The sequence below is a fragment of the Pseudonaja textilis genome, chromosome 10, assembly GCF_049901715.1.
Source record: "Pseudonaja textilis isolate UNSWEBS1 chromosome 10, rPseTex1.2, whole genome shotgun sequence".
Classification (NCBI taxonomy): domain Eukaryota; kingdom Metazoa; phylum Chordata; class Lepidosauria; order Squamata; family Elapidae; genus Pseudonaja; species Pseudonaja textilis.
Window position 1 is genome coordinate 23299068 of NC_141999.1, and position 14469 is coordinate 23313536.

Sequence of the window (14469 nt, forward strand, 5' to 3'; positions counted from 1 at the left end):
AAGGAAGGAAGGAAGGAAGGAAGGAAGGAAGGAAGGAAGGAATTAAATGAACCAAGAACATGGACTCATGCAGAGTTTCAGTGCGGAAGGAAGGAAGGAAGGAAGGAAGGAAGGAAGGAAGGAAGGAAGGAAGTTAGTTAAATGAACCAAGAACATGGACTCATGCAGAGTTTCAGTGCGGAAGGAAGGAAGGAAGGAAGGAAGGAAGGAAGGAAGGAAGGAAGGAAGGAAGGAAGGAAGGAAGGAAAAGAATATCAGAAATGAAGAAGAAAAAAAACCAAAACACAACCTCTGGGAACTTTTTGTCTTGTTTGAAAAGATTGATGGACATGGCCAATGTGGCCAACAGCAATCTCCCAGGTGGGGGAAAGAGGGGGGCATACAGACTCACATATATTTTCTGTGTGGGGGGAGGAAAAAGAGAGAGAGAGAGAGAGAGACACTGACAACAATTAAACCCCTTTGCTTCTCCCTCCCCCCGCAGCCCCGCAGTTCTCTTCCAGAGTTGACCAGTGCTGTCCATCTGCCCGTTCTTCTGATGTTGGGAGGAGTTGCCCTCCAAAGTGGCTTGGCTTGTCAACACTCCACCATCTGGCGCCTAAAAACTTGGTGGGCAAAAGGCCATCCTGGAACCTTTGAAGTCGGAGGGAGGTGTCACTGGGAGAGTCCTCCTGTGGGGAAAGGAGTGTAGGGAAGAAGGAGCGGTGGAAGGAGAAGCACGGGCCAAGTGGTCCATGCGTGTTCCCTCTCGGAGGAGAGAGAGCGATGTGGCAGTGCAGAAAGCGGGCCGTGTGCCATTGGGGAAGGAGGACATTCTTGAGTGCAGGGGAAGTCCGAAGTGAGGGCGCAGCAGGGCCCCGACGCTCCGTGAATCCTGTGCCCGTAAACCAGGAAGTGTCTTCTCCAAGGTCACCAAGCCTAAGAACTGGAGTCCTGCAAGAACCACAGAAGGAGAAAGGAAGCCCTGAAGTTGTCTGGAAGGTTTCCAGGTTGAAGGAGAGGAGATTCCCTTGCTTGATTGGTGGTAAAATGGGCCCGGGGAGTTGTCCCTTGTCTCTGGAGAGCTTTTGGCTACCTTGGTGGCCTTGTTGGAGAAGGATGTCCAGTCTAGAGCTGTGCTTTCCAACGTTGGGAACTTTGTGGACTTCAACTCCCAGAATTCCTCAGCCAGCCATGCTGGCTGAGGAATTCTGGGAGTTGAAGTCCACACTTCTTAAAAGTTCTCAAGGTTGAGAAATTTGGGGAGGTGGGAAAGACGATTGTGGAACAAAGCTCTTGTGGTTGACCGAGAACAAACCATAAATTGAAGTGGCTTTTTCTGACTCAAATTCTTTTCTGGATTTGGCAGCCCACTCAATGGTAAGCTCACCAAACTTCAAAAATTGCCACAACTCAGCCACAGGATGTCTCACTTTCAGCTTAGGCCCTGCAGCTCCTAAGTCTGTAACTGAGATGATCCAGTATGTGAAGTGGATCCAGCCCTTGTGAAGTTGGCATGAGGAATCTGCCCCTTTGGCTGAGGAATGACAATCTGGGCATGATGAAGGAGGAAAAGTAGGGGGAAATGGTTGGCAGAAGCTAGGGTGGGACTTCTGGCATGGACCTCCTCTTTTGTCTCGAGTTACTAGCTCTCATGGGCCATTCTTCCCCAACAGGAGGCATAATTTTTCAATCATTTCATGCTCAATCTCAAGAGGAGCCTAGGACCTTCTTCTCCTGTGCCACAGCCAACTCACCATGGCCAATTCACCGTGGCCCCACCATGCAATCTGCGGCCAACTGGCCACACCATGGCCAACTCACCAATGGCCAGCTCACCCATGGCCAACTCACCATGGCCAACAGCCACTCACCATGGCCAATTCACTGCGGCCAACTGGCCACAGCCAACTCACCATGGCCAATTCACCGCGGCCAACTGGCCACAGCCAACTCACCATGGCCAACTCACCGTGGCCAACTTACCAATTGCCCAACTCACCATGGCCAACTTGCTGCAAGACAACTCACTGAAGGACAAGAGTTATACTAAGATCAAAGAAATGGTGAAAGAGACTCATTAAAGGATACAAAAGGAGTGACGAAAATGAAAATAGTTTTTCATTTATTTTAAATAATTAAATCAAACGGTTAAATTGTCCCACAGCGAGTTGGCCATGGCGAGTTGGCCCATTCCGTCTCCTGCTGTTTCTTCCGAAGAGACTCCAAACTGTTGTGTCCATGATACTCACTTCCCCTCTGACGTCGGCAGAGAGTTCGGACTTTCACATGTAGTGCCACTGGCCCTCCATACCCATCGTCATTCCCATTGGTCCTAGAGGAAGAGGAGAAAACAGAGGATTAAAACCTTCCTACGAACGATGACCCCCATCGCCATCCTCACTCCCCTTAAGGCATCTTTCTAAGGTCAGGTCAACCAGATTTCCTATCCCTCAATGGCTTAAGATCACAAGCTTTTTCAACCCAACAGGGATCAAGGGAGGGCAACTCAAGGGATCTGCTTGACCCACGTTGACTTGGTAGAACTTCAGAGATGATCTTCATGCAATTTCTCAGCGAGTCTGATTTGGCCTAGAGGCCATGATGTCCAGGTGGGCACTTCAAAGTCCACCTTTCAAGGAAAATGCTACTTGGTGAAGGACCAGTTCTTACATTGGTGTCCAAAGGGTGGGTTTAAAACAGTTGAGATGATGGCCAAGTTATGTACAACAACACACAAACACAAACACACACACACACAAAGAGATGAGACTTGATTAGGTTGTCACCATCTTAATGTTTGGTACCTTTTCCTCATTGTCCATGGTAGACCCCTCTAGGCATCTGCTAAGAGGTTTTATTTTTGACTAGCTCGATACCCGTGCTTTGCTATGAAACTATGTGGTCGGGCTTAGATTTTGGGGAGGAAAAAAAGGTGGGGGGAATTGTGCCTCTGCCTACTAGCATCCATCGGTATTCTTCTGGCTAGCGTCCTGTCAGTGTGTGAGAGCTGTTTGGAAACTGAAACAGTATTTGCTGTGTGAAGAAGGAGGAGAAAGCAAGGAGTCTGGGTGTGGCTTAGCTCAACTGTTCTACACTAAAGTTGCTTGGTGCTCTGAAAATGAAACTCCTCTGCTTGTGTTTTGCATTTGGAACGGATTTCTTTTCGGGTGGGGAGGGGGAGTAGAACACCTTAGCATCAGAGCATGTTAATAATAATAATAATAATATAGGAAATACAAATGCTCTGATGGTCATTTCGAAAAATCCTTTCTTAGTGAGCACCTAGAAGCCAAGAGAAACATATGTGTCAAATTTCAAATTTGTAGGCTTTACGGTTCTGGAGATTTTGTGATGATGCGTGAGGGGTATTTCGCTTTTATATTAATATTTCATTCATTCAGATCTAGGATGTCTTATTTTTGTGTTCCCTTTATTTTTTTGAGCAGTGTATATAGATTTTTTTTTTAGCAGATCTATCCCCTACCAACATTCTTTGTTCACTGTGGGGCATTTTTTACCCAAAACTGGAACTAAATCCTGGCCAAAAAACCTCCTCAGTTTTAATCACGTGACCAGGGGACGTTGCAAGCGGCCACAAATACAGGCAGATCGCTAAGGTATCTGAAATATGGTCCTGTGGCCACCAGGAAGGGGGACACTGGCTGCAGGAACTTCAGAACTGGATCGTCACTACTTTTTGGCGGATCCATTGCAACTTCAACGGCTCCCTGTACTGGATTATACTTTGGGTAGTGTAGGAGACGAGCCGATAGAGCCAGGGGGTGGAGTTAAGGGAGTTATCAGCCTAGAATCATTACGTTCCCACAAATGGTCTCACTCCAACCGCTCTGGAATTCTGCTGACTCTTATCTGGAGCCAATTTAGCATCGAACATTAGTTGACCAGATTCTTGTATACAGGCCTGAGCGACAAATTTTCTTAACTGCAACTTAAGTATGGTTCTTTGAGCCTGACAGGTGGGACACCCCGCCCCCACTGCTCCCTCTTTTCACACCAAGCCCCTCCCCAACCAAGGATATTCCTTCTGGAAAAGAAAAGTAGATTGGGCTACCGAGGTTAACCTTTGCCGAAGAGCTGTGCAATTCCGGCTCACCTGGAGGATGAATTGTCATGCGCTGTTGCCCATCCATAACATAACCTCCCATTTGCTGCCTGTCGGGACTATACGGTGTACCTTGACCTGCTCAGAAGAGAGGAGGGTGACAGAGAAAAGAGACCAAGTAGAGATATAAGGCTATCCAATTTCTGTAGATATTTAAAACAGAAAGGAGTTTGGGTTGGCTGGGGCATAGGGGTGGGGGCATCCAACTGCCTCCTGTTTGGAACGTTCCCCAAATCAAAGCACGTTTGGTCTAGTTGGTTAAGGCACCAGGCTAGAAACCGGGAGACAGTGAGTTCTAGTCCTGCCTTAGGCATGGAAGTTGGCTGGGTGACTTTGGGCCAATCACTTAAGAGACTGGGAGTTTTAGTCCCGCCCCAGGCATGAAAGCCAGCTGGATGAGTTTGAGCCAATCACAAGGAGACAATGAGATCTAGTCCTGCAATACACATGAAAGCCAGCTGGGGGAACCTTGGACCAATCGCCAGGAGACTGGGAGTTCTAGTCCACCTTAGGTGTGAAAGCCAAGTGGGCGACTTTGGGCCCAAACCTTTCTCAGTCCAACCCGCTTCACAGGGTTGTTATTATGGGGGGGAGAAGAAGGAGGAAGGCGTATTATTGCCATCTTGAGAGAAATAAAATTAAAAAAAAATAAGTCATTAAAATCTCGGCATCCTTTTGGCTTCTGAAAGTGGCTGGACAGTATGTGGTGGAAAAGGAGCATCCTGAGAAACCTACATATAGAGTGACTTCTTTCTGGAGACCTTTTGTAGAATGGAATCTCTCCCCTACCTGTGCGATTTGATTGGTCGATCATAGGTTGTACTATGCGCCTTCGGGCATTAATAAACCTGCAGGAGATATAAGGAAAAGGATGTTCCACTAGTTAATTGTTCTCACTGTTGAAAGCTGTGTGTATACCTACACCACAACATATACCGTTTCCCCGAACATACAAACTACCCTGAAAGTAAGTCCTAGCTTGATTTTTACATGTGAACCCAAAATAAGCCCTAGTTAAGATCTCGCCCACTCCAAGATGCGCGGGTAAAATTAAGCTAGGGTGGGATGGTGGTGTGTGTGAAGCTGCCCTACTACTTACCTTTGGACAGTTGTAGCCAGGTCTCGCACACCTGCCTTGCCAGTTCATTTCTTCTGCTGCCAGCAAGGCTGGCAAAGCTTTCCTGAAGGCCTCTGTAGCTGGTAAGAAAGCTCTGGATCGATCCAGAGCTCTGTTATTGGCTGCAGAGGCCTTCAGGAAAGCCTTGCTGGCTACAGAAGCAGCAGCTCCTGAAGGCCTCTGACAGCGAAAAGGAGAGCCGGGGTTGACGCGTGCAAGCAAGGTTAGTCAATGGATGACATCCCTGAAAATAAGCCCTGGTGCCTCTTTTTGGTGGCAAAAAAAATTAAGACAGGGTCTTATTTGGGGGCAAACACAGATTGTAGAATCCATGATGTGCCCAATCAAGCATTAGAAAAGAATTTAATTGATGGAAAGAGCCAAGATGAGCTCCGAGGGAGCTGGAAGAAATGGCTTTGTTCTTGAGAGCATCTGCAGATAATTTTCATGTTGCTGCTCCCATGTATGCACTCCAATGTTCAGTGTATCTTGTACAAATGTGGGAATCTTTTGTTTTTGTTTTTACCTGGGTCTTATTTTCAGGGAAACACAGTAAGCGCATATAAATATTAATCCCTGTCCATCTTGAATGTGTGGCAGAAAGAGGAAACGTGTGAATTCACAAGGTTGATGCTGTGTGAAACCAAACTGTGATTGAATCTGGATGTTCTGCTTCGGGTACCACGAAGTCCCAGAGGGTAACAAGGAAAACAGGTCATGTGAAGAGGAATGTGTAGCATCCCAGACAACCCTGTGGACAGACTCTGCTTGAGCACTGCTTATGTGCCATGTCCTGGATAGAACAATGATCTTTTCTGCCGTCCTCACCACTCTCTGCATGTGTTGTGGTTAGCTGGCAGCAGGTGCGGATGGCCGAGAAGACCAAGGACTCAGGTGAGGTGCCAGGACCATTAGGGAGTGGACTGCTGCCTTCAGAGATTGTGGGGGCTGGCAGCAGTGATGAGGAGGTTCCTGAGGAGCCTGTGCCAAGTGCATGTGCACGCAGGGCTGCTCACAGGAAAGAGTAGCTGCAACAGCACGGGTGACTTGGGAGTAAGGCTGCTGGCCCCTCCTTCAAGAAGATAAAAGTCAACTGTGAATTGGACGTTCTTTGCAGGAAGCAAAGACGTTTGAAACACAGCCTCGTGGGCCTTACAGTTGTTATTTGAAGACTCTTGTGCTGTGAAATATTTCTTATCTGTGATTCTTGGCAGTCTTGCACATTTTTGGAGAGGTTTGCGCGTATCAAAGTTAATTAGTTTGCAGCAACCTTTTAACCAGGGATTCGTAAGACTCATTCAAAGGTTTCTGTTCCCTTTAGTTATTGTTTGTCCTATTGGAAAAGGGTTTGGGTCAGAAAAGCCAGGTCAGAACAGTAACCTCGGGCAACTGGAAGATGTACGGACTCCCAACTCCCAGAATTCCCTGCTCGTTATGTTTCCAGAATTCCCCAGCCTCTACCTCTACGTTCAGCAGGTCTTACATCCACAAAGCGAGGCATCCGTGACAAAGGGAGCTTTACAAGCGGGGGTAGGGCGGATGAGACACAAATTCGGCCACTGGAATATTTCCTATTTCTTGCCTTCTCGCTCTCGAATTCTTACCAGTTGTTGACTTGAAGAATGGTGAGTCCCGTGTCCTGGGCCAACTGTTTCTTCTGTTCTTCCGAGGGATAAGGGTGCTGCACAGACAAAAGAGAGAGAGGAGAGCGGTGGTGGGATTCAACCGGTGTAACAACCGGTTCAGTGAGTGTGAGTTTTGCATGCGCAGCCTTTTAAAAATGCCCCGTTTTCAGCTCTATGACTTACTGTTAGGATTCCGGCAGTGACCCCCCCAATTAAATCATGAGTCTCCAGCCAAGCTTCCAATACTTCAAAAAGGATTTATTGGGAGTTAAACATGTCCGGCACTGCCTGGGTGTAGCCAACTCTGACTCAATTCATTGTCACTCTTGACCCTGGTTTCCCCTGGGTGTATCGTAATCCATATTCTCCAATGGGACACATCCATAGCCAAGAATCGTCAATCATGCTCTCCAGTTAGATATGTGCATGGTAGAAACTTCAGTTGCCTAGTTACTATCTATGAAAACATTCATAGTTTGGGTTTGCAAGCTGCCACGTTGCGCCCACCTTCCCTTTCGGCTGGTAACTCTAAAAAGACCATAGAAATATTTTATGAGTTGACACTTACTTTCTTTACCCTGGTGAGTAAAACAGCTGATGCGCGGCAATCCTCTGTGCCACGCGTGAATCAGCTGGGCTGCAAAACACAGAAACCAGCCCAAACCAGCAGAATCCCACCCCTGGAGGAGAGGATAGTCTCCAAACTTTGACCCAACTCTCTTTGCTCCCTGGGTTTCAGAACCGAAGGCAAAAAAAAAGTTGTGCTTTCAAAAGGCTAATGTTTATATTATTACGACTCTTTTTTTTTTTAAGCCACAGCAAAGATATATAGATATATTTCCTTCCTTCTTCCATCATTCCGTATCCTTGCCTTGTCTTCCGAGGAACTTGGGATACCGTGTATGTGGAAGACACAACAGCCCTGCAGAGAAGTGTGTCCTGGAAAGAAAATGATGGCCCCCCGAGTTTTTCTTATGTAGAAAAAAAGGAGGGAGGGAGGGAGAAGAAAAGGAGAAGGAGAAGGAGAAGGAGAGGAGAGAAGAAGAAGAAGAAGAAGAAGAAGAAGAAGAAGAAGAAGAAGAAGAAGAAGAAGAAGAAGAAGAAGAAGAAGAAGAAGAAGAGAAGGAGAGGAGGAGGAGGAGGAGGAGGAGGAGGAGGAGGAGGAGGAGGAGGGAGGAGGAGAAGGAGAAAGAAAGAGGAGAAAGAAATGGGAAAGGAGGGAGAAAGAAAGAAAGAAAGAGAAATAGAAAAGAATAGGAGGAGGAGGAGGAGGAGAAGAAAGAGGAAGAGAGCGAGAAAGAGGAGGAGGAAGAGGAAGAGAAGAAAGAGGAGGAGGAAGAAGAGGGGGGGAGGAGAAGGAGAAGGGAAATGGCGCCTCGCTCCTCCTCCTTGACTGGAGATGGACACCAACCTAACTTCCTCTCCTTCCTTCCTTGCCTGGCCCTTTTCGCTGCCAGCTCAGATGATGGATGAGCTAGTCTTGGCTCAGAGGTCACAGCCAGACCCTCCATAAGTTCCCCCCACCCCCACCTGACAACCAGGTGATGGATGAGCCAAGGTCCTCCCAGACCTCAGAGGTCACCAGGAGTGGAGGCACCAGCCAGGGGGACGAATTCCAAGTCTTGGATCATTACCCCTCTCAGGTTTTTGACACCTTGGCCTTCATACCCGTTGAGTTTCCAATCCAGCTGGGGCTTCCAGTTGGAAATGAGGTTTTCCAGGAACGGGGAAAATGTCTCCATCAACGACTGTCCGTGTTTGGTCTGATGCCAACATCTGGACTGCCACTCTAGATAGGCAATGGCCGATAGGACAGCACTCCAAAGGGTTAACGTCATTGCCCAGAAGATCCTGGGTTGCCCTCTCCCCTCTTTGGAAGAGCTTTAGAGTTCCCGCTGCCTTAAGAAAGTTCAAAAAATCCTTAAAGATCCATCTCATCCTAGGAACCCTTTTTTTGAACTATTACCATCTGGCAGACGGTACAGGACAATAATAAAAACAAGGATAAACAGGCTGAAAAACAGCTTCTATATCCCAGAGCAATAACTCTATTGAATTCAACTGTATAGTGCAATATTAATGCAATATCGGGGGTTTTAAAATTCAGTTGTATAGAATATGAAGGATGTATGCTTTTGTTTTATTTTTTATGTATAACTAGTTCTATATCCATGCTTTGCTACAAAACTATGTGATCGGGCTTAGTTTTTCTGGAGGAAAATAAGATTGCACTGCCTTACACGCATCCATCGGTACTCATCTAGTTAGCATCCTGTCAGTGTGTGACAGTTGAGGGCTGTTTTGAAACTGAAACACTATTTGCTGCGTGAGCAAGAAGGAGACAGCAAGGAGCCTGGGCGTGGCTTAGCTCAACTGTTCTGTACTCAAGCTGCTTAGTGTTGTGAAATCAAAATGGAAACGGAAACTCCTCCCCTCTGCTTGTGTTTTGCATTTGGAAGAGATTTCTTTTCAGGTGGGGAGGGGGAGTAGAACTCCTTAGCATCAGAGCGTGTTAATAATAATAATAATATACAAAATACTGATGCTCTGATGGTCGTTTCGAAAAATCCTTTCTTAGTGAGTCCCCAGAAGCCAAGAGGAACATAGAGGCCAAATGTCAAGTTTGTAGGCTTTACAGTTCTGGAGATTTCGTGATGATGCATGAGAGGTATTTTGCTTTTGTATAGATAGATGTTTACCAAAGATGGCATTTAATTTCGTTGTACAAGGTGCAATGACAATAAACTTTAAAATCAACCACCTAGAAACGCTAACACCAGTTGCTCTTATCCATTTTAGCCCGGAGGGATTCTCTCCCTTAAAGCCAGCTGGTTAATTTAAGAGTTCAGAGTTTCACCTACTCTGTTCGGATGCCAGCCCGCCCTGGGAGGGAAGGCCGCCTGCCTAAATGATTTGGGTCTGAAGGGTTGATGGCCGACAGGCTCAGCTCCTGCAGGGATGGAAAAAGTAGCTCTCTGCCAGCCCAGCGTCCATTTGCTCTTGGCGGGATGACTCGCTAAAATCTCCATCGATGTCACAACTGTTTGGGGTGAGTGGGGGGGGGCTCCTATCACCCAGAGAGGGACCGAGATTGCAGGAAGGGGCCCAAATGGAGGAGAATTAGTAAAATGGCTGGCTGGCTATACTGTAGATAGATGGTAGATATGTGAGCAGGTAGGTAGAAAGATTAGATAGATAGATTGATAGATAGATAGATAGATAGATAGATAGATAGATAGATAGATAGATAGACAGACAGATAGATAGATAGATAGATAGATAGATAGATAGATAGATAGATATAGATAGATATAGATAGATGATAGATACATAGACAGACAGATATAGATAGAATAGATAGATAGAATAGATAGATAGATAGATAGATAGATAGATAGATAGATAGATAGATAGATAGATAGATAGATAGATAGATAGATAGATAGATAGATAGATAGATATAACATAGATAGATAAATAGATAGATAGATGGATAGATAGATAGACAGACAGACAGACATAGAATAGGTAGATAGAGGAATGGATGGAAGGTAGAAGGATGGATGGTTAGATGAATGGATGATAGATAGATAGATATAGAACAATGGATGAGTGGCTGGATGGCAGATGGATGAAAGAGGAATTGATGGATGATAGATAGATAGATAGATAGATAGATAGATAGATAGATAGATAGATAGAAAGACAGAGATAGATAAATGGATGGATGGATAGATAATAGATGATAGATAGATGATAGATAGATAGATAGATAGATAGATAGATAGATAGATAGATAGATAGATGTAGGTAGGTAGGTAGAGATTAGATGGATGAATGGATGGATAAAGAGAGAGAGAGAGAAGAGAGAGATTAGATAGAGAGAGGGGGTAGGTAGGTAGATGGGGATAAGAGAGAGAGAGGGGTAGTAGGTAGGTAGGTACAGATTAGATGGATGGATGGATGGAGTGAGTGAGAGAGAGATTGATTGGATGGATGGATGGATAGATAGATAGATAGATAGATAGATATAAGATAGATAGATAGATAGATAGATAGATAGATAGATAGATAGATAGAGATGCTTTTTCCAAAAGGGAGTGGACTTGGCAGCTTTTCTTTGAAAACTTTTCCCTTCTCAACCAAGAAGCTTCTCCACTTCTAACTGAACTACTCGGCACACTGGGAGCTGCTGTGCCTAAAGACCCAGGCAAGCACTTGAAAACAATCGGCGCTGACAAGATCACCCTTGGTCAGCTGCAGAAGGCCACCTTACTGGGATCTGCTCGCCTAATTCCCCGATACATCAGGCAGTCCTAAACGCTTGGGAAGGGCTCGACTAGTGATTTGTGACATGAAACCCGGCGTAGTCATCTCGTTTGCTGTGTGTACTGTCAGTTTTTTGTGCATAATGATAATCATCATTATCATAATAATAAAACGAACGTCTCTGGCAGGGCAGTGCCAAGCCTGATCCGCCTCCCCCCCAGCCCTTACCCATAGCTGCCTCCTACCTCCCCTCCCTGCCAGTGCAGTTCAGGGTAATTGGCTAGAATTGATTACCCTTCACCAGCCTCTAATAGCTTTATAGCTCCTTCAATTAGCCACTAATTGGCCAGCGCTCATTAACTTGCCTTTGTTTAACTAACCAGGGAAAGGCACTATCTAATTGCCTGCAGACAGCATGGAAGGAGGAAGCGGTTGGGCGGTGGGCAGGGAAGGATGTAGGATGTCTCTGCTTTGCCCGGATGCCCACCGAGGATCTTCTGGGTTGCAACACCCGCCCACCCACCACACTGAACAGACTTCAGACCACGAACACCTCTCGAGTTCTTACCGACAAGTGTTGGAAAAGCCACGCCCGCATAATATTCGTGGCCACCTTGGGGAAAATGCCACGTTTCTTGTTTCTCTTCTTGTCCCGATCCAGGTCGTCGTCTTCTCCCGTGCTGGGGGAGGCCACGCTGTTATCCAGACAGTCTCCTGCAAGGGGCCGGGGTGGAGAGAAGGAGAGGAAAGAGAAGAAGGGAGGAAAGGGAAGAGAGGAGAGGAGGGGGGGAGAAGAACAGGGGAAATGGAATAGAGAAGAGAAAAGGAAGAGGAAGAGGAAGGGAAGGGAAGGGAAAGGAAAGGAAAGGAAAGGAAAGGAAAGGAAAGGAAAGGAAAGGAAAGGAAAGGAAAGGAAAGGAAAGGAAGAGGAGGAGAGGAGAGGAGAGAGGAGAAGAGAGGAGAGGAGAGAGAAGGGAAGGGAGGGGGAGGGAAAGGGAGGGAGGGGATGGAAGGGAAGGGAAGGGAAGGGAAGGAAGAGAAGAGAAGAGAAGAGAAGAGAAGAGAAAGAGAAGAGAAGAGAAGAGAAGAGAAGAGAAGAGAAGAGAGAGAGGAGAAGGGAAGGGAGGAGGGAGGGGAGGGAAGACAAGAGAAGAGAAGGAAAATGGAGAGAAGAGAAAGGGAAGAGAATGGGAAGAGAAAAGAATAAAAGAGGAAGAGAAGAATGGAGAATAGGTAAAGTGGAGAGAAGAGAAAAGGAAGAGAATGGAAAGAGAAGAGAATAAAAGAGGAAGAGAAGAGAAGAATGGGGAACAGGAAAAGTGGAGTGAAGAGAAAAAGGAGACAATGGAAAGAGAAAAGAATAAAAGAGGAAGAGAAAAGAGAAGAATGGAGAACAGGAAATGTGGAGAGAAAAGGAAGAGAATGAGAAAAGAAGAATAAAAGAGGAAGAGAAGAGAAGAAGAAGGGTGAAAGGAAAAAGTGGAAAGAAGAGAAGAGGAGAGAAGAGAAGAGAAGAGAAGAGAAGAGAAGAGAAGAGAAGAGAAGAGAAGAGAAGAGAAGAGAAGAGAACTTTAGCTGGAAGTCTGAAGCCAAGGGAACAGCAAAACTCAGATCTAGTCAGCTCAGGGCAGTGAGGCCCTCTTGAAACAGGATGAAGCCCTCCAGCTGGGCTGGCACTTGATGGTTGTTGTGATCCAGTAGATCTGGAATGGGAGGGGGGGCATGCGTGCCCATTTGGGGAAAGCTAACTCAAGGACAAGCCTTGAAACTCTATCAAGTGTGATCCCTTATAGAAGAGGCAGAGCCCTCTAGAGGCCAGAGGATCTGCACCCCTCACAGGAGGGCAATAAACCAACATCTTATTCCATAACAAGCTAACTTTGATTTCCCTTTATCACCTGCCCTCCACGAAGGCTCACAGTTTGGCCACGCCATGCAGCCGTGGGAGAGGAACTGGAAAGTCCAACCAGCATTGCTTTTCAGGATTCATTTGGCTGGCTAGGAAAGTAACCGTCATCCTGTGTTTGGCCAGGGTTGGATAGATCTCTGGCCTTTCAAATTCCACTGAGGTCTTTGCTGCAGAAAAACGGTTTATCTTTGGTAACCTAATCCTAGCCAAACAGGGGACCCACTCAGGCTGGGAAAATCTAGGGGTGAAGTCCAGTTATCTGGAATTATTTTTTTTCCTTTTGGCTCCTGTATTCTTTTTTAAAAAAAAAATACATTGTTTATTTTATTTAAAATACATACATTCATTTCATCTTTCATTTAACAGTGTGTCTTGTGCCATAACAATTAAATTTTACAACCATATTCATTATTTTAATATTAATTCTCTATTCTTGTCATATTCTTATCATGTTAGTTTACAAATTATTTCTATTACTATCAGATTTCTCTTCTTTACGGATTCAATTCTATTAACATATTTTCTGAATTTCAATGGTCTAATAGTTATTTCTAGCTTTCATATTTTTTTTCTCTAGCCATTGATTAAATAATTCCCGTTTCTGATAATATTCAGTTTGTTCCTTCTCTTTAATTGCAGGTGTTAATCTGTTCATTTCTGAACATTTGTAGTATTTTCCTTATTACATCCTCTTCTGTCGGAATCTTTTCATTTTTCCAATTTTGTGCAAATACAACTCTAGCTGAGGTTACTACATGGATAATTAAATATATCTTCTCTTTACTATATGCTTCTGGTATGATCCCCAACAAAAAAATATTTTAAGATTTAAAACTATCTGGCTCCTGAGTTCCTAGCTTGGTGGTGAATCAACATTCCTGTTATAACTGTTGAGCTGTTTTTGTCCTTGCTAGGCCGACAATCTTAGTAGCTTTGAAATTGAACTACCTGTATAAGTGATGGATTCTATTCTTCTCCCTTGGTTTTGTTTTGTTTTGATCAAACTAGGCCATTTCCACACTCAAAAAGCGAGAGAAAATGGTGTGCGTGGCTGGAACGTCTATGGTGGAACAAGCGCTTTTCTTGTCTTACCTAACAAGGCCCAAGTCCAAGGTTTTTCTCCTTCTGACAGTCCCAACCCCCTGGAACAGCTGCTCCGCTCTTATATCCTCTGGCTAAAATTGTGCTTAAAAGCCTTGCCTGGAGGGGATGTAAATTATGCATCCCAGAGTCCTCCTCATCAGTCACTAGATGAGTGCTGACCCTCCTGTGCTACCTTCTCTCTCGCTCCCCAAAGAAGATGTGCAAAGTCAAACAACTGGAGTGGGTGTGCGAGAGTGTCAGAAAAAAATGGCACAACTCTTCCTCGGAATGTCCTTTGCCATTTAAGGAGGTATTGACTTCAACTCCCAGAATTCCCCAGCCATTAGCCGCTTTCAAAGAT

At 45.5% G+C, this 14469-nt stretch overlaps 1 protein-coding gene across 3 annotated transcripts in view; it reads right to left on the reverse strand.

The window, feature by feature from the left end:
* Nucleotides 1-290: 290 nt before the first annotated feature.
* Nucleotides 291-14469, reverse strand: part of MEIS3 (Meis homeobox 3) — a 49658-nt gene continuing 35479 nt past the window's right edge. For all 3 annotated transcript variants that reach the window (XM_087940186.1, XM_087940185.1, XM_087940187.1), the window contains 6 exons: nt 11685-11830; nt 6827-6903; nt 4895-4953; nt 4097-4183; nt 2232-2314; nt 291-933 (listed from right to left, as the gene is read on the reverse strand). In XM_087940186.1, coding sequence (XP_087796312.1) covers nt 2265-2314; nt 4097-4183; nt 4895-4953; nt 6827-6903; nt 11685-11830 — 419 coding nt within the window. In that variant the 3' untranslated portion in view covers nt 291-933; nt 2232-2264. The remainder of the gene's footprint in view (nt 934-2231; nt 2315-4096; nt 4184-4894; nt 4954-6826; nt 6904-11684; nt 11831-14469) is intronic.